The 18,425-nt window shown below is 42.1% G+C and overlaps 1 protein-coding gene across 1 annotated transcript in view; it reads left to right on the forward strand.

Annotated features, from left to right (window-relative positions):
- si:dkey-246g23.2 (solute carrier family 66 member 2) overlaps positions 1 to 17,847 on the forward strand; it is a 46,660-nt gene extending 28,813 nt beyond the window's left edge. Inside the window, exons 4-5 of the mRNA XM_058645469.1 lie at positions 3,315 to 3,531; positions 16,456 to 17,847. Of these exons, the coding sequence (XP_058501452.1) occupies positions 3,315 to 3,531; positions 16,456 to 16,630 (392 nt within the window). The 3' untranslated portion in view covers positions 16,631 to 17,847. The remainder of the gene's footprint in view (positions 1 to 3,314; positions 3,532 to 16,455) is intronic.
- Positions 17,848 to 18,425: the final 578 nt, after the last annotated feature.

Here is an 18,425-nt window from a genome sequence, read left to right on the forward strand (position 1 = left end):
AATATGCCACACTGCACTCGCTGCGCAATGTCTCACTCTGACGGTCCTGGGACGTCACAGCAGATGCAGCTCACTGGAGTGGAATGGGACACGTCCCAACCTTGTGTTTGTGTGCGTGTGTGTGTGCATTCTTTACAGAACTGTTTATGCACATTACCTGAGATTAATTAATGCTTGAAGCCTTGTTCAGAGAGACACACAGAAAATACAGAGGATGGTGACACACATCAATGAAAAAGTACACAGGGCTACATTTTTCAGGAATAGCTCTACATAAACATGCCTCTGTATACTGCCCATTAGAGGTGGGTAAAAATCTCAATTTGGTGATATATCGTCACCCTTCCTTGCACAATATTATACATTATATGATTGTCCTAATTATTACGGAATAGTTGTATCGTAATATTATTGGTGTCATGGACCATGTATCATATTATGATGTACCCTGTGATTCCCACCCCTACTGCCTATTGCACCAAAAAATATCCACCAGACAATTTGTCCACCAAAGAAGTTCAGGGGTATATTGTGAAATGTGTCAAATTTCTAATTTTGTATGCTGATTAATAAGAAAGAATAACACATATATAGTTGATAATCAATAATACAGATGATTTGCTGCTTCTCTAAAGAGGGTTCTTCTCTGTCCTTTGTCTTTCGTCTGTATAGAGATTCAAAGTCATGCACTCACATGCAAATATAGACAAATGTACGTGCATTTTGCTCATGCAGGTACAGCCTGTGCAGTCAAGGAAAGAAAGGCCATGGGGTGCAAGTAAAAGCCAGGTTCTTAGCAGTCTGCAGCGTTGCACTTGAATTCCAACGCTAACTTATCTGCTCTTATTTAGCCATCAATCTGCTTTAGCTGATGTCAGCCGTTTCCCGAGCTCCATGGTCATACATAAGCAATGAGAGATCGTTGATCATCTCACATTATGGTCTGTTGAGAAGATGGCTGTTGGTGATGTGACTGTTGATGGAGTAAGACGAATGCTTCTTCCCATAAAGCTTCCTTTGGCAGCTCCTGAACCAAACCCAGACCATACTGGGTCACAATTTACAATCATTAAACTTGACAGTGTACGTGGGATTGAAATGAAGGCTGAATTAAATAATTTAAAGATGGGTTTAGTCCATGGACTGTATGAATTACCCTACTTCTCACTTGATTTATAATGTCTGTAAACATTTTCCTGAAGAATTTATAGTCTCTATGACTAGTGTCAGGCCTTCTTCGTTACAGAATGATGTCCTCTTAAGCTGTGTTTAGTTAGCATCAAAGTTTCCCACTGAGTTCCCAAGATTTATGTTGAATTGAATCAGAATCAGAATCAGAATCAGAAGAGCTTTATTGCCAAGTACGATTTGCACATACAAGGAATTTGTTCTGGTGTCATTGGTGCATAACAAGCATACAAAATTTTAATATACACAGTATATAAATGTTTTTTTTTAAAAAGATGAAAAGAGCACTACAGAAAGAGCAGTACAGCTGGGCAGAAGTGAGTAACAGTGAAATATTCACCAGGAGCAAAAGTTCACAGTAATGACGTTAATGTAACGCATAAAAAAGATGTAATGATAATGTGACATGTAGAGGCAGAGGAGGAGTGTGAGGAGTCAGAGTGTCAGGGGGGGGCTCCGGGCCTTGTTGATAAGGCTAGTAGCAGACGGGAAAAAACTGTTCTTGTGGCGTGAGGTTCTGGTCCTGATGGACCGCAGCCTCCTGCCAGAGGGGAGTGACTCAAAAGGTTTCTGACCGGGGTGGGAGGGATCAGCCATAATCTTTCCTGCACGCCTCAGAGTTCTGGAGGCGAACAGGTCCTGGAGAGATGGAAGATTGCAGCCAATCACCTTCTCTGCAGACCGAATGACACGCTGCAGTCTGCCCTTGTCCTTGGCCGTGGCAGCAGCGTACCAGATGGTGATGGAGGAGGTGAGGATGGACTCAATGATGGAGGAGTAGAAGTGCACCATCATTGTCTTTGGCAGGTTGAATTTCTTCAGCTGCCGCAGGAAGTACATCCTCTGCTGGGCTTTTTTGATGAGAGAGCTGATGTTCAGCTCCCACTTGAGGTCCTGGGAGATGATAGTTCCCAGGAAGCGAAAGGAATCCACAGTGTCAATTGTGGAGTCACAGAGGTTGATGGGTGCAGGTGAGGCTGAGTTCTTCCTGAAGTCCACAACCATCTCCACTGTCTTTAGAGCGTTGAGCTCTAGGTTGTTACGGTTGCACCAAGTGACCAGCTGTTCAACCTCCCACCTGTAGGCGGACTCGTCACCATCAGAGATGAGTCCGATGAGAGTGGTGTCGTCCGCGAACTTCAGGAGCTTGACGGACTGGTGACTGGAGGTGCAGCTGTTGGTTCTGTTCTCCCTCTTTACATATGTCGAACTATTGTTTTATGCACTGTATTACACATTTATACAGATTTAACGGAACTACCGAGCTGAAATGGAAATTAGATTTGATTTGACTCAACTTTGTGAAATTGTTTAACTTCCAAATTGCAAGTTACATTAAGTGTAATCAATCGGCATCATAGCTTACAACACCAGTACAGAAACACCAGTATTTATTCAGATTTGTCACACGTACTGGCCACTTCCTTCATTTAAGCTAAGTTGTTCTTTGAGAGAAGGAACTACAGCTTTACTCAGTGGCGGAATTTCTCAGTGAAAGTTTTTGCATGCGACTAATAGCATTGTGAAAAAAAATCAAAGGTAATAAACTTTTTAAATGTGTAGCCGCAGGGCCTCGCCAAAGGGCAGGTTCCTCCAAAGTAATAGAAATGTAAAAGCCTTTGAGTAGCTCATTTATCTTTGTGCCGTTCACTTAAGCATGCACACAGTATTGATCAAGGAGTGCTGTCTTTGCAGAATCTCCATGCATCCTTCAATGAAACTCTCATCCATGCTCTTTGCTCTCACCATCTTTTCCCCCCCCAGCTATATTGCCCTCATTGCTTTCAGTCTCTGTGTCTGTCACTAATGCTCTTCTCTTTCCACATGTGCACAGTAACTCATCTCAGCAACACAAATGCGGGCTTATTCCTCACTCTTGCTTTGCTTCTTACTTTACTCCTCTAGTCCATTATCTACACTATAGACTCCTGTGTCCACTTTCTTTCCCACTTGTTTCTTGGGATGAGTCAGTATGATACTCTGTATCATTTTGAATGTCTACATCACCAGATCGGATATCTTATACAATGGATATGATCCATGAACCCTACATAAGCATAGGCTGTAAAGAAGGATGAAAACTGTGAGGTAATTATCTCCTGTGTTTCCTTTTTCACCCCCTCTAGATCTGAATATTCATTACTTCTGGAAGTGGACCGCGTTTGAGGACTACCTGCTCTTCTGTTTCGGCTTCACTGTGCTGTGTGCCGTGGTCACGCTGCTGCTGCTCGACTCGCCCGTGTTTGTGGAGACGCTGGGCTCTCTCGCGGTGATGTTCGAGGCCATGCTGGGCCTCCCGCAGCTACTGCAAAACTTCCACAACCGCTCCACCAAAGGCATGAGGTAACAGACAGTGTCAGTGCTCATACTGACACACAGTGGCACGCTCCCACGCTGCTCTTAATGTTCTCAAGAACTACACGAGTACCCCGTAGGCCACATGCCATGTGCTCTCATTAAACGTAATGGCCAGGGTGTGCCAGTAATTTATAATATTATGAAAAATATGCTAATGAATTGCTAATAAGGTCATTTATAATCATTGCAAGCCATATAAAAACAGCAGGTCAAAGATTGGATAAATCCAAAGGGCCAATTCTGAAGTAGTTATTTGATGGACACTGTCACGGACATCCAGGGGATCTAGAATCTAAGGCTACACTCAGATCACCAGGCTGAAGTCACTCATATTCCTTTTATTTCTGTTTTTTTTTTTTCAGAAATGTGGAAAAAAAAATCACAGGAACCAAGTGTCAATTCCAATTTTCAAATCAGAATCTCTAGTATGTGTGGTCCGAGATTAGATGTCTCTATCTGATGTGGCCATGCGACAGTCATATAAAAACCCATGAGGCTTTTTGCTTATATGTATGCACTGAACATTGTTATCTTCGACAAAAATCAGACAATTGAGGAGGGAGTTGAATCTCATTCACTAAATTGCTTCTGTTTCGGAACGTCCTCTATGGGGGGGGGGGATCAATAAAGGTGCATCATATCTTACCAGCCTCCTGCTACAATACAGAGTGCTCTCATACAAATATGATGTTTTTTGTTGTTGTTGTTGATGATTACAGGGTTAGTGTGCATGTATGTTGTTTGAGAGAGCACTCAGATACACTTGTAGTAATCAATGTGAACCTCTGAGTCTGATTGGTTGTGCATCAGATTTAAAATCGAATTAAATCGAGCAGTGTGGCTGGTAATCTGAAAATGGCCTTAGGTTTCATTGTTAATCAGGAACTATTGGTCTGCACCTGTGTTCCCCACAGCTGAGGGCAATCAGCCCTGCTGGGATATGCAGGCTGGAGGTTCCCTGCTCAGCTGGTGTTGTGTCTTTATATTTGGTTGTGTTTTAAAAATATCCTTTTTTTCCCCTCTCCAGTGCTTCATATTTTACCTGTAATTTTGGACCCAGTTTTTTGTTTTTCTATCATTTTGATTCAAGAGTTAAGATTGAGAACCTAAGAGACCTGAGACTGCCTTAGTTGCATGACCATTTATTTAATTCATTATGGAAAGTGGTGGATCCTCTATTTACTGTCAACTGTTTATACTGATTAAACTGTCATCATAAGTAATTTTCAGTATATTTTACACATGCAGCCTGGTCCTTCCTGAGCATGCACTGCTGTGATATAAATTCAATAATTAAATGGCAGGAGTGTCAAGGTTTTGCTCTTTCAGAGTTGTTTCTTCTGCATAGAGCAAGACTAACTCGTTCCACATTCACGTAAATGACCTTTCTTTGTCATTCTGATGCTCAGTTTGAACATCAAGCGTTCCACACATCCGTACTTGATTTCTTGACTTTTGTACATCCGTGTATTCTTTGAGTATAGTGTTTTATGTGTTGGCATCGGTGGACTTCCTAATGTAATCGTGCACGTTTCCATGGTTACCATCCTCCTTGCTGTCTCTTTTGACCAAAAACAAGAGCATGCCACCAACTGGACTGGAAAGTATTGTGTATACAACCCATGGGGACTCCAACTGGAGGTATAGATAGAGTAGGAGATAGGCATAGAGGCTGCACAGGCAACCACAGAAGTAAATTTACATTGCATGTACCCTATTGGACCTCTGGGGAAGCGTGTACAGGGAAAGTATGACCTGGCCCTTAAAGAAACTCCTTCATCTCATAACTCTGTTTTCTCTCAAGTGTTCCTCTCCACATTGGCAATCCCTCCTCTCTTAGCTCTTCTGTTCTAGATCTCTAGACTGCATTTGTTTTTCACGAATTCCCCAAAGAAGGTGAGAAGAGCATTGATTAATGATGGTGCTCTTCATGTAGTTTTTTTTCCCATAAGACAATCCTTCTTGCTGCAGGAAGCTGACAGAGGTGTCAGGTGTCAACCCTGTTTATTTACTCCACATTTCTGTAGACTTTACTGTATATCTGTCCTTCTTCTTTACGTCTCACTGCATGTTTTCTCTGGATTAACTGTCTCTCAGAAATGTCGCTGTAGCTTTTACACTGAAAGAGGAAAGCCTGTGTGTGTGTGTTTCGCTTCATTTCACGTGCATCCATAAACACAAGTGTGCTGTATTTCAGTCTCCAGATAAAGAATTGGTGTTCTTGCATTCAAAATGAACTGTATATCAACACTTCTCCAATGACCTTATGGTTACTTAATTACATGTAATTATGTGCATCTATTACCTCATGGTGGCAGCGGCAACAAGCATTGGATTAGTAGGTATGTATACTGATGTAATGAGATTTGCAAGGTTCCTTGAATGCATCAGCAACTGGTCATTTAGTTTGTGGACTGCATGTGTGTTTGCAGAATTAATGAAAACTCATGAGATTCACTGAATGCACCTCTGAGTGCAACACGCCGTGAACTCTGCATTATACTCACTAGCTCTCATGTACTGGATCTTTCATAGATCCAGAATCAGGCGTTGTCCATTGTCGATAGGTTTTAAAAAATATGGCAAGATGTTTGCTTCTTTTCATATAAAGTTTCCTCAGGCTGGGAATCTACGCCTCCACTTCCTGTGAGCGCCCATTAAGCTCAGAGTGAATATTATGGCAAAGATTAAATATGCTGTAACACTACATGTCTCATGTAAATGATGAATTAGAGAAGACCATTAGTTCACTAAAGCCAGATCTCTGGTGACGTCCCTGCATAGTCATTTATATGATATTATATCTGCCACCAAAACTAACGATCGCAGATATTACTGAGTACTTCACTGCACTAAATGAGAGGCAGAAAATGTTGTAAATTTAACATGAGGATTTTTCCATCTGCACTATTGATCTCAGCAGCCTAATTGGACAAATCACCCAGTAGGCTGGGAACAGCACACTCAGCACTTCTGTCGGCCCGCACGTTGACCACGTTTCAGATCTGTTGACCCTCATCACGTGTGTTTAATGATTCTCGTAGTTGTTTCGCTTAATGCTGGAACAAACTGTCTTCCATAAGTAATGACGGCACACTTTCGGCACTTCCTTCCTCTCATGTTATCCCATGTGAAACAGTTACTTGTTGTTGCCCGGTCGCGTTCCCCTTGAGTCCCATTACTGAGGTGTGATAGTGATCGTATGGATCTGTTTAATCAAGGACCGCACACCTTTTGCAGGTCACCAATGAGAGCCTTTAAATAGACATGTGCTGTGGTAAAGTACAGAGGTTTAGAGGCACAAACACACTCGGAAACAAACACTCTTACGTGACTTGGTCACCATTGACACTTTCCATGTGCGCACGTGTGTTTTCACACTCATCGCTACTCTGGGGAAAGTGAGGAAGGGACAGGTTGGGGATGGAAAGATAGAGTCAGAGAGTGAGAGGGAGCAAGAGGAAGAACATGACAGAAAGAGAAGTGAGCACACCTTACATTTTTACTGTAAATAAAGTCACCAAAGTCTGAGCTCAGCTTATTGAAATGTTGGTCTAAATCTGTTCCAAGTGAACTGTGGTCCATTTTATTTGAATTGTGAATTGGGACTGACGGTGCGATGGTTTTCATTAACACAGATACTGTATTAGATTTATTCGGTCTATGTGTGGACTGAGGGGACGGTAAAAAACACAGATATTTGTGCAACTTGCTAAATCCTCTGGTAACCATGGTAACGTGTGTGCGGGTCAGCAGAAAAAGTGGAGGAATTTTGAGCTTATAGATTGAGATCTCTTTCCCAAGAGCGAACAAACAACAGTTATTCAACACAATTAACAAACAAGTCAAGGCAGTATTATTCATATATATATATAAAGCGTTATAAAGCATTAAAATACTGTCAAGACATCAAGCTTTGATGTCCACTGTTGTGGTCTAGCTCCACCCATACCATACAGTATTATTTTAAGCGAATGGTTCCAAAATTGGAATAGTTATGGCCCGTTATTTTATTACTATTCCTAATGGAAACGCAAAAAGATATGAACCATTCCACTTGGTGGAAACATGGCTTATATGATCATTTATTATTTTTCAAACCTATTTTTAATGAGAGTTAAAAAAGATACGTGACAGGGTTTGGTTGTTGATCGATGCTGACATTTGAAAGCACCGGTTATTCAACTGGCAGCTACAGTTTAGTGTTGAAGTTGTGATTTATTTATGTAAACAACTCTGTGTGGTGTTACCGTGTGTGACTGATTGCACAGCTCTCTTCATATTTGGCTGCCCGGGGAGCCGGCCCTGTTATTCTCTTTCCTCTCATTAAACTTTATCTTTTTTGCCTTCCCTCCTGTTCCTCTCTCACCTCTGCACGAGCGCTGCCAACATTTACAATGTCATAGAGAGACAGAGACACTGACAGGGACAGTCTGTTTTTGTCACACACATAAAAGTAGTGATAGAAAAGTAGCTTTCATTTTGCAGTGTTTTCAGTGTAAGTTATATTTTAATGAACGTGACTTTTGAAATATCCATCATATTTTACTACTATTTTTTAATTGCGATATCATGATGGCATATCCTCTACTGAATAGTTGTTTTTTTCCAAAAATGTTAGACTTTTTTTTTTTTTCAAGAGCCCCAAGGTCATTCGAGCATGTGACTGCCTGCTCTACATGGTCATGGTAGGGATTTGGTAATGATGTTTAGATGTTTTGCTCAAAATGTAGAGTTTAGAAACTACCAGAGCCAGGGTTGATGGTAAAGCAGGACACCCACAGGCAATTGGGCTGGTGGGGGCACATAACAGGAAGAGGAAGCAGTGTAATTGACTAGGAGGAGCAAGGGGCGGTGCACTTAAGGAGCACAGCAGAGTTCAAGCAGACACAAGGAAGAAAAACTAGCTTGGCCTTAGAGTAGTACCACACTGAAGAACTGACCAGCCTGGGGCTTTCTACTGCTGATTTGAGTTTCTAGTGTGCAGGATAAGTGGCAGCAGGAGGGAGCCAGATGTCAAGGTCATGATGTTCCCTGCAGCTTGAGACGAAATGAGACTTCTTGAAGCCCAAAACACTCTGGCATCATGAAGTCATCCCCTGTTATTTATTTTTAAACCCACACACTGTTACATCAGTGAAAAACAGCATTTTTTTCAGACTCCTCCTGACTCCAGTACCTGGAGCACTTGTCATTAGGCCAATTCTACCTTTTCCCTCACATGTTTCACAGTGGTAGCAGATAAACTTAGTGTTAAGTATCCAGACATCCACATCTCATTATCTGTAATGAATGCAAATCCATCAAATGATATTTCTTTGTGAGCCAGAAATGGAGAGATTTACTGTTTCACTGGAACAACGCTCAAAAACTATTTACTTGAATTGAATGTGGGTTAGTTTGGGTCTGCAAACAAAAGGAAAACAAGTGTGGAAAATGAAACTTTCTCAGTTCTATGGTTAAAGAAACATGAGAATGGAGACCAGTGAAGGTTTTCATAACATTGTTAGATGTATTTTTTAAGTGCTTTCACCCTCTTCTGATGCAACCCCGGACTTGCTTGAAGGGAAACTCACACTTGTATTTTATAAATCTCTCAGTCTTGAGTTTCTTCCAGTGCAGATCTTCCTAACACTTTTTGGGGACACCATACATCATAGTAATACACAAATACACTGATTAATTTGATGTATTGTGAAACTGTTTCCTCTTGACATTGAGGTAGTTCATGAGTAGATATTGGAGAGGTGGGAATTGTGATTTTTAGGAAGTAGTAGGAAGCTGAAATATTATGAATCCCGAGGACGTACGAAGAGCGTTCAGGCCTATACTCGGATGTTATTACCAGGTCTGAACAAGGTCTAAACGACCCGTATTTGTTCTTTTTACAAGCATTTGCAAATGATGTTTCGGGTAAATGACAGACAGATGACTGTAAGGTTATGGATGAAACGAATGTTCTGAAATAGCCATCGCCAGCAGGCTCTCTCATTTATTCTGAGTTGTTTACGTTCTCTAAAAAAAGTGTCTAAAATATCTCTAGGCAAACTCTGCATGATTCTCCTCCCCTCCCCTCCCCTCTGCTTCATGTTGTGGGGTTGAATCCATCTTTTTCTGGCAGGTTGGGAACTTTTTGGTGTTTTGCCTGTGTGCAATCGATCAACATGCATAATTCATTGTTAGTGGGTTAAGAGCAGCTCGGCTTCTCTCTCGCTAGCCCCTTTGATTTCCGTCTCCCTATATGCCCCCCCCCCCAGGGACCGCTACAGTCCTGCTGCTAAATCACCTCACACACACACACGCCCTCATGTGTGGGCGCACATAGGTACACACACACACACACACAGACTCACAAAGTAACATACATGGACAAACATCATGAAAATCTATACACGCTGGGTTGTGGTGGAGAAGAGATGGAAGAGGAGGTGACTGAAGTTCTTTGAAGCTGTAAACATCAGCCGCAGCTGCTCCAGTGTGTCTTTTTCCACAGAGCTTTGAGTTAGTAGCTTAAGTATCATCAGCCAATTACCAAGACTGTCTTACTTCCCTCTGGAGAGTCTTAGAGTCTCACATACAATTTGTGATTCCCCCACTTAAAGGGGGGAAACTGCACTGGGTCTAATCTGTGATCAGCTGCCTCCACAGCATTAGGGGAAAATGGGAATCAGTGGACTGGACTTTTTGGCTTTTTTTGCTTATGGAAATTACAAAATGCCAACAACATTATCAACTCAGAGCCCGTTTAGAGTTTAAGTTGACAGACTTCCAGTTTAAGTCCACCTTTAAACATCCATCCCTACTTTGGATGTAAAAACTCTTTCACAACTCTCTCCACCTGTAGTAAGCTTCAAAAAACAAAGTTGGCGGCTTTTTGGGCTGCTGTAGAACCAAGATGGCAACGGCTTATACCAGTGAGTGCAGTTTTGTCAGATGTAGTCCAAATATTTTCTGTTGGATGACTAATCTGTATTCCAAACTGCTGCCACATCATTTACACACATAGAAATGCAGTGAAAAACAATGGCCTGCAAGTAAACGTCAGCCCGCCTATGGCCATCCATCCATCCATCTATCCATCCATCTAATGGCTCCTTTGGCAGTAGAATAGGTAAATCACTGCAGAGGAGTCTGGGACAAGAAGATAGCAAAAAGCAGGATTACTGTAGGTGTAAGAGTAGGGAAGGACAGCTGAGAATGAAGATGTAGAAGCAGGTTAAAGGTGGAGAGAAGTACTGTAAATAGAGATGGTGCGATGGATTGTGTGAGCAATTTGAACAAAAAGAGACACAGATTGGTGCGTAGTAGATAAACCAGTTAATGAGGTCGGAACACCAGGCAATTTGTTAAAAGATCAAACGATAAGTAAGTGGACAGACCAAATGAAGCACTTGTTCTACATTAATCGAGGCAGTTTCTCTGACAAAAAGCCTGTTAACCCTTTCATGTAACCCAGATTGAGGTTAATTTAGGGGGTAGGGTTCAATGTTATTTTGATGTCGATTGCATCTTTACAGCTATGGCTGCAGGTTTAAAAATCAATCGTGTTGGAAGAAGTTTGCTTTCACTATGAGGAATGACACTTGTAGTTGTTGTTGGGTGTTTTTCCAAATTAAACTATACTTCTAAATGTTTGAAAGACAGATTAAGCGCAGCTTTCGATTAAAAGAAATGAATTAAACAATGATTTACAACACTCTACGCTTCGCAGTGACAAACAGCTAGCATTTGGCTGCAGAAAGTGACATTTAAAGGTTTGTCAGACAACTTTGCAAACATTCGGGTCGTGAAATCATTCAGTTGCACAAACTACACATTTAATTCTCTCCCTCTGTCTCTGTCTCTCTAAATGTCACTGCGTCCAGTTTCCAGCAATCCTGCTCCACTTGTCCACTCTCGCCGCTTAGAGGAGCTAATGGTGCTGCCTGACAGAACTCATTCAATACACAGCACAATTACTGAGGGTTCCACGTACGGCGGAGTCATCACACCATGCAATCAATCCTCCCCTCTCTTGCTTTCTCCATCACTCTCCGCTGTCCCTGTCAATCTCCAACTATCAGGGTGGCATTGCTTCTCACCTCTCAAGATTTATGCTCCCCCCCCCCCCCCCCCCCCCACAGCCTTCCTCCCAGGGGAACATCGTCATCCATTGCTTGTAATTTTCCTTCTCTCACCATTCTGCCCAGAAGAGCCCAGTTCACCATTTCACCCTTTCCACTCTCATCTCTTTCCACTTAGCTCAGATGAAAGTGTCAGGTCAGTGATAGTCAATGAGAGATCTGTCCAGGCAAGGCTGAATGGAGTCAGTGTGAGTGCACAAGTGTGTGTGTGTGTGTGTGTGTATCAGTGTATGTGTGAATGTGAAGCAATTTATTTTGTTACGCGCTTCATTTTTGTGTCTTTCTTTGCAAATGAATCATCCAGTGTGGAACATTTAGGAGGAGTTTATTGGTAGAAATTGAAAGGGCCGAGGACCTTGCCTGAAGGCCTGAGCAGATAGAGGCCACAAATTGGTACACACTGGACCTGGACTACTAAATGCTGACTGATGCAGTGTATAAAAGTGATTCAAGACGTTGTTTTTCCAGTTAGTTTTCTTTTTTGTCAATATAGGCGCTGCATTTCTAGTCTAACGATGCTGCAGTCTTACCATTAGATGTCACACGGGATGTTTAGATCAAGTGGACACAGATACAAGAATGTGTGTGTGTGGCACAGAGGTAGTTGGTCGGTCAGGCACTACTCTAAATCAATACCATAATCACTCCTTCCCCCTGTGGACCCTCAAAGCCTCACCCAGGACCCAGTTCATTTGTTGGCTCTGTCTGTCTTTCATCACTTGTCAACCAAGTCATGAGTCTTGATTAAATCTGTCTGTGCCAGATGGATATACGTACATGAGAGCAGAATGACAAACAGCGTGTGAAGATGTGGGAACTACGCCGTGTAAGTGCATGTGTCCAGGTTCCGTGTCCATTCCTCTGCACTGCGAGGCTACCTTTGTTCTGATGGCCTGCCCTCCTTAATTACATGGACAAAGAAATTAGCCTAAGGGGGAAAGCACAGAATTTGGAAGAGTAAGAAGGGGAAAGGAGGGCTAATGAGGGGAGAAAAACAGACATAAAGGGGTATCGAAGAAGAACAAAATGAGCGAGTAACGTTATGCAAGAGAGAGCAAATTACATGATGCCTGGGAAATGCAAATTCCAACATCTCTGGCTCACCAAAGAAAATTACAAAGACTGACTTGATCCCAAGGACGATCACTTGTCCAGATGCAGAGCGTGCTGCAAGTCAATGAAAGTGGACGCCATCGGCGACACGGCTCTTACAAGTTGCCCTCTCATCTTAAGCGGTGTCAGCACGTTTTGTCCTTAAGTTTGAGGGAATTGGCCTTGGGAAGTCCTTGAAAGGTTCTTATGTACCCTGAGAAAGACATGAAGGATTGACGTGCCGTTCTCGGTTCTCGTCTATCAGCAGCTCTCCCCCCGGTCCTCCTTTACTCCTTTACTGAGGCTCGAGCAGTAAATATTACGCTTCCAGCAAAAGGTCCTGTTAAAGAGTTCACAGCAATGACAAAGCGCCGCAGAGTTCACTCGCAAGCAGTCACCCGTGAACACGAGTTTAGTCACTCGTTCATATCAGAGGCCTCGGACTGCGCACACACCGAAACCAAATGAACCGAACTGAGGCTGTAAAAGCACCGGAGTTCAGCTGGAGTGGCTGGTGTGATTACACCCTGAGTTTTAATTAAAAGAAGTCTTACTTCTGTTAAGACAAAGGTCATTCTAAAACACTTATTAGAACACGGGCACCGCAAGTAGTTCAAACTAAATAACTTAAAAATCTTAAGAAAAAACTTTTCAACAAAAGTTTTCTTCTCTCTTTTCACTATTTGTCCTTCTCATAATTGAACCACAAATATAAAGGGATAGTCACTGTATTTTTTTCAACAGCAGAGGACATGGTGACTAGAGATGAAACAGTATGGATATTTAAAATGACAATAAGAGTGACTGTGCCTTTTTTCTATTTTATTCTGTATGATGTGGATGATGCCTCCTCCTTGCATTGCTGTAAAATGCAACTTCATCATTTGACTTCATCAAGCTTCACAGTCACTATAACTGCATGTCCTTTTTTTCTGGAGAACAGAGGAGCCGAGTAAAGGCAGTGACTGGGGCAATGAATGTAAAGATGACAGTTCTGGGGGGGAAAACTGAGAAACGAGGGAAGTGGTGCAGTGAAATGAAAAGATGAGGAGAAAGATGAAACAAGATATCTCAAGTTCAGTGAACAGTACCATGAGGGGGGTGGGGCTTCAGTGGAACAAAAACCAAGTATTTCCCCTGAGGAATGCTGGCAGCTAAGAGAGAGAGGGAGAAGCGCAGCAGTTTAATCAAACCCTGGAGTGTTTACCCTGAAAGTTTAAATTGTTAGGGTAAATGAACACATCAGTAGGACTCGAGAATTCTCCAAAACTACAGTACAGTACAGTTCTATAGCCTGAGGTGGTTACATTGGCGCTGGGAGGACTAGTTGGACCAGAGGGGGGAAGACCGAGTAAGCTTTGGCTTGACTAAGCAGACTGGCTCCATTTCCTTTAATCTCATATTTAGGTTAGACATGTTCTACTTTAGAGGTGGAATTCTAGCTCAATTTAAAATCCAATATGTAAGATAGCTATGTGCCAGAGGAAAATAAGTCTGTGTGGCTAAATCAGGCACATTCACATAATGGACCCCAATGATCAAGGTAATTAATGGGTATTGTCTTTTCTTTTCTTTTTTTAATATAAAAGAGAAATGAAAAAAGATAACAGTAATAGCTCAAGTAAAAGCTACAAAGTAGCTCAGCTATTTGGATCAAAGTGAGGGTGCATTGGTGGTGTATCATGAATGACTCGTGTGAATGACCTGAATCAACCTCTTATGTTTAATAGTAGCGTCTCACAGCAACAACGTGCAGTGAAAATGGTTATTTCTTCAACATCTCAGCCTCTACATCTGTTGCATATGCAATACTTTCTTTTCTCTTTCAAAGTAAAAGCACTCTAGTGTTTTCTGGTGCCTGATTCCATTCATTTTGAATTTTTTTTTCAAAAAAGTTTTATTGTGAAATACGTGCAGCACTAAAATCCGAAGAGTCTGGGTATTTAGTTGAGTACAGAGGATATTTTATAGTATTTAAATGTGTGCGAGATGCAGCAAATTAGCACTGCAGCACTGCACGCACTAGCTGTTGCATTCATAATGTGTTCCAGTTGTCGTTTGAAGTCAAACTTTTGTAGTTGGGCATTTCAAAAGGAACAACCACTCAGATTGGATTTCCATCTCAGAAAGTTGAAGTAACGTCACAAACTTTGACATAAGATTCCAACATGGCTGTCAAGAAGGCATTTGTGTCTTGTTTTTTTCACATGTAATCAATCACATTCAGTAAGTCGTCTATTCTGTTCAGTAGCATCAATGGTGTGTCAGCAGAGTAAACAAAACAACAAAGAATATTAAGAGAGATTGTGCAGCTGATGCATTTTCTGATAGTTCATGACTGAACCTTTACGTGCACACGGGGACAGTTTCATAACCGCTCGGAGGTTTGCTCGTGCAGCCCCTTGTTTGGCGTCTGCGACAGTCTTGGTTGTTTATTCCTATTCCATACCACATGCGGTACACTCTCATCTATGTTGAATAACGATGTCCTCATTTCCATGTCGGGCCCTGGATTGTTTGCCGCTAATGTTGTGGTTCGGGGGCCTTAAGGGAACTCGAGGGAGAGTTCGGAGGTTTGACATGACTCTGCAAGGAGAGCCCAAGGATAGTACAGGACAGCTGTCCCCGTAGTCATTAGGCTGCCTCTGCCCCCACGCGCACTCATCATCCATATCCATCCCAGAGAGCTCCCTCTCCGTCTCTCTGGTGGGTTTGTTGCCTGTGCTACAGCATGTTAGATGAATACTGTCCTCCGCCGCCTCTTTGTCTCTGTCTCCCTCCTGTCCTTTCTCCCCTGACCCTGACCAACCCCTACAGTATGTTTCACCGATGACTGATGGTCCTGCTCCGTCCTCAGGCCCAGTCAGCTTTAATGAAAAGAATAAACTCATATTGCATTCATGCCTATGGGACTTCACTCTCCAGAGCACAAGAATATAGAATAAAAGAGTGGGTAGAGAGTAGGCAGACGAGGAGCGAGGGCGGAAACTGTGAAGGGTAGGAGTCAAAGGCGCACGGAGGTAGATTAGTGGCGGTTACATCAGAGAATAGGAATGGAAAGAGGGGACAGAGCGTGGTAAAAGAAAGTGATGGATGAAGACACTATAGAGAGTGATAACTGCAGTACAATCAGCAGTGCGACAAGAGTTTCTATTCTATATTTCATGTGATGCTTTCCATGAACTTTCTAAAGGCTCCTCAAGGACAGCTGTTGTCTTCAGGGTCTGTCCTCCTCCTCCTCCTGTGACTCTCAAAAATGGGTTTTGCTTGTATGCGTTGCTCGTACGCCAAGCACTGATAGCTTTGTTTAAAGCCTTTATTGTGTTTTAGGTGGAGGTACATTCAGTGAAGTCTAAACTTCAGCCAGCACTCGGGAATGGTGTGGGTTTTCTCACACGCTGCTGTTATATCAAGTTCACTACATTTCTTTGGCTACTTGTGTGTGATAAGTGATTAAAAATCCACCTTCCAATATGTCAAATGCACACTAACACAAGAGGGAACATTTCGGCATGTCAGTGTGTAACATTCAGGACGATTATTGGCAGATTATATTACCCATGTATAACTCATTGTATTCGCTCTTTAACCTGTATATTTCGATTAGTGGCTCCAACTACAGACATAACACTGGTATCTTGGCCAGAAAGCTAACTGGACTGCTGTTTTTCTCCCTCTTTTATTTCCTGTCCAGTGTGAAGATGGTGCTGCTGTGGATGGCGGGCGACGTCTTCAAAACCGCCTACTTTGTGATGAACGACAGCCCCGCCCAGTTCTGGGTTTGCGGCTCGGTGCAGATCCTGATCGACGTCGCCATCCTGCTCCAGGTGCTTTTCTACAACCGGGACACGCGGGTTAAATTTGGCTGAGCCCAGCTGTTTTCTATGGACTCTGAAGTCAGTGTAGGTGTAGTTTGTTATTTGCCCTTTAATGAACACTTTACCTCGAAAAACGCCATGGAATAGATTTTAGGCTATTTTAGTGATTTGCCTCAGCAGATCTGTGCAGCTGTAACAACCTGTCCTACACCTGCAGCCCTGCTCTGAATCTGCTGTCTGACTGATGAGTCTCACCTGACTGCATTGTTCTCGTTGATATATAGTGACTGTGTATGTGTGTTCTCTGTGTGTGAGTGAGTTGGGGAGTGTGTTGCCATGCTTACTGATGCGTCCAAGATCGTTTCTTTTTTTTTTTTGCTGTTGGCATCAGAGCCAAGGCCAAAGAATGCACAACAAGGAACAGTAACTTCTGTGCAGACCATCAATCTGTGTGTTATGACTCTGTGAGCTGACTGACACGATGCCACACAGGCTACATTTGCCCTTAATCTTTACAGATACCAAAGCAATTCAACACAAGTTCAATATGACAGTGTTACTGAATACTTTTTTTTACGTTTTTAACAGCTTTACTGCAAGAAATGGCCAGAACTTGAACATTTACCAAAGAAATGAGCAAGTTTTTTTGTCTGTCATTTGTCAGCTGAGGCGATCACAGAGCCGTACATTCGTGCATCGACTTCACCGACAGATATGACAGACTTACATCCCAGTAGCCGACTCAAACAATCTGATGACGCTGTGAGGACCGTGACCAGAAAAGAACACTGTTAACACTGTTATCATTTGTTACTCATGCTACTTTCACACATGCAGAGTCAATGAAACTGACACTTTTCCTAGACACGGATTTGTTATGGGATACATTTCAGTCATAACCACGGCATAGTTATAGTTATAGTGTCTAGACTGACCTTGAAAATAGCAATGAACAATTTTGCTTTGATCAAATTTATAGAAAATACAACCCTGCGGTATGTGATTGATTGATTATTTACTATGTACCCCAGATACTGAGTGATAAAATGTCAGGTTGTATATTTTGGTCACATACCTGTTTATGCAGTTCTTTATTTATTTCATTATTTGTTGTGGGACACGGAGATAAATAAAATATAAATACAGAATGCAGGGCTGCGCTACCAGAATGTCAAAGACTCTTCCCTTCACTCTCAGAATACTTCATAGTTGTCCCTCTCCTAATGTTTTGTATATGTGGGGGCCCCCACTTTTTAACCCTTGGATGCATGACCCCAATATAATCAATGCATTTTTGACATTTCTTTAATTTTGGTTAAAGATGATGATTTTCATTATATTTTGGTCAACAAAGAGTGATTTATACTTAGGGTAACACTTTATACCGACAGTCATAAGTTGATAAGAATCGAAGGTTCCTATAGGAGATTCCATAGGAAATGTTTTGAAAGTGGGGTAGTGATACAAAAACTGCAATTTCTTAAAATGAATGAAAAAAATAAAAATGCAAATGGCCTCATGTCACAAACAGGTTTTAAAAGGAATGTCTGGAATATGAAAATCTAAAAACTTTTAATTCCAAAGATTTTGAAGAATAACAAGCCATTGGGTTATTTTTGACCCTACTTATGCATCTAAGGGTTTAAAGATGGCGAACTATCACTACCCAAAAGTTCTGTGACACCAAATCATTTCCAAGCAACACGTTTGACAAATTATACTTTTTTTGTCAGTCCCAGCTGCAATCTAAAGTAGCGATCCTACCTGAAATGTCTTCAATCACCAGGAAGCTGAGGACAGTTTGTGTAGCGCATGGGCAGCCGTGTTTTTGATTTAAGTCCACCCT

Source organism: Solea solea, chromosome 12 (assembly GCF_958295425.1).
Source record: "Solea solea chromosome 12, fSolSol10.1, whole genome shotgun sequence".
Classification (NCBI taxonomy): domain Eukaryota; kingdom Metazoa; phylum Chordata; class Actinopteri; order Pleuronectiformes; family Soleidae; genus Solea; species Solea solea.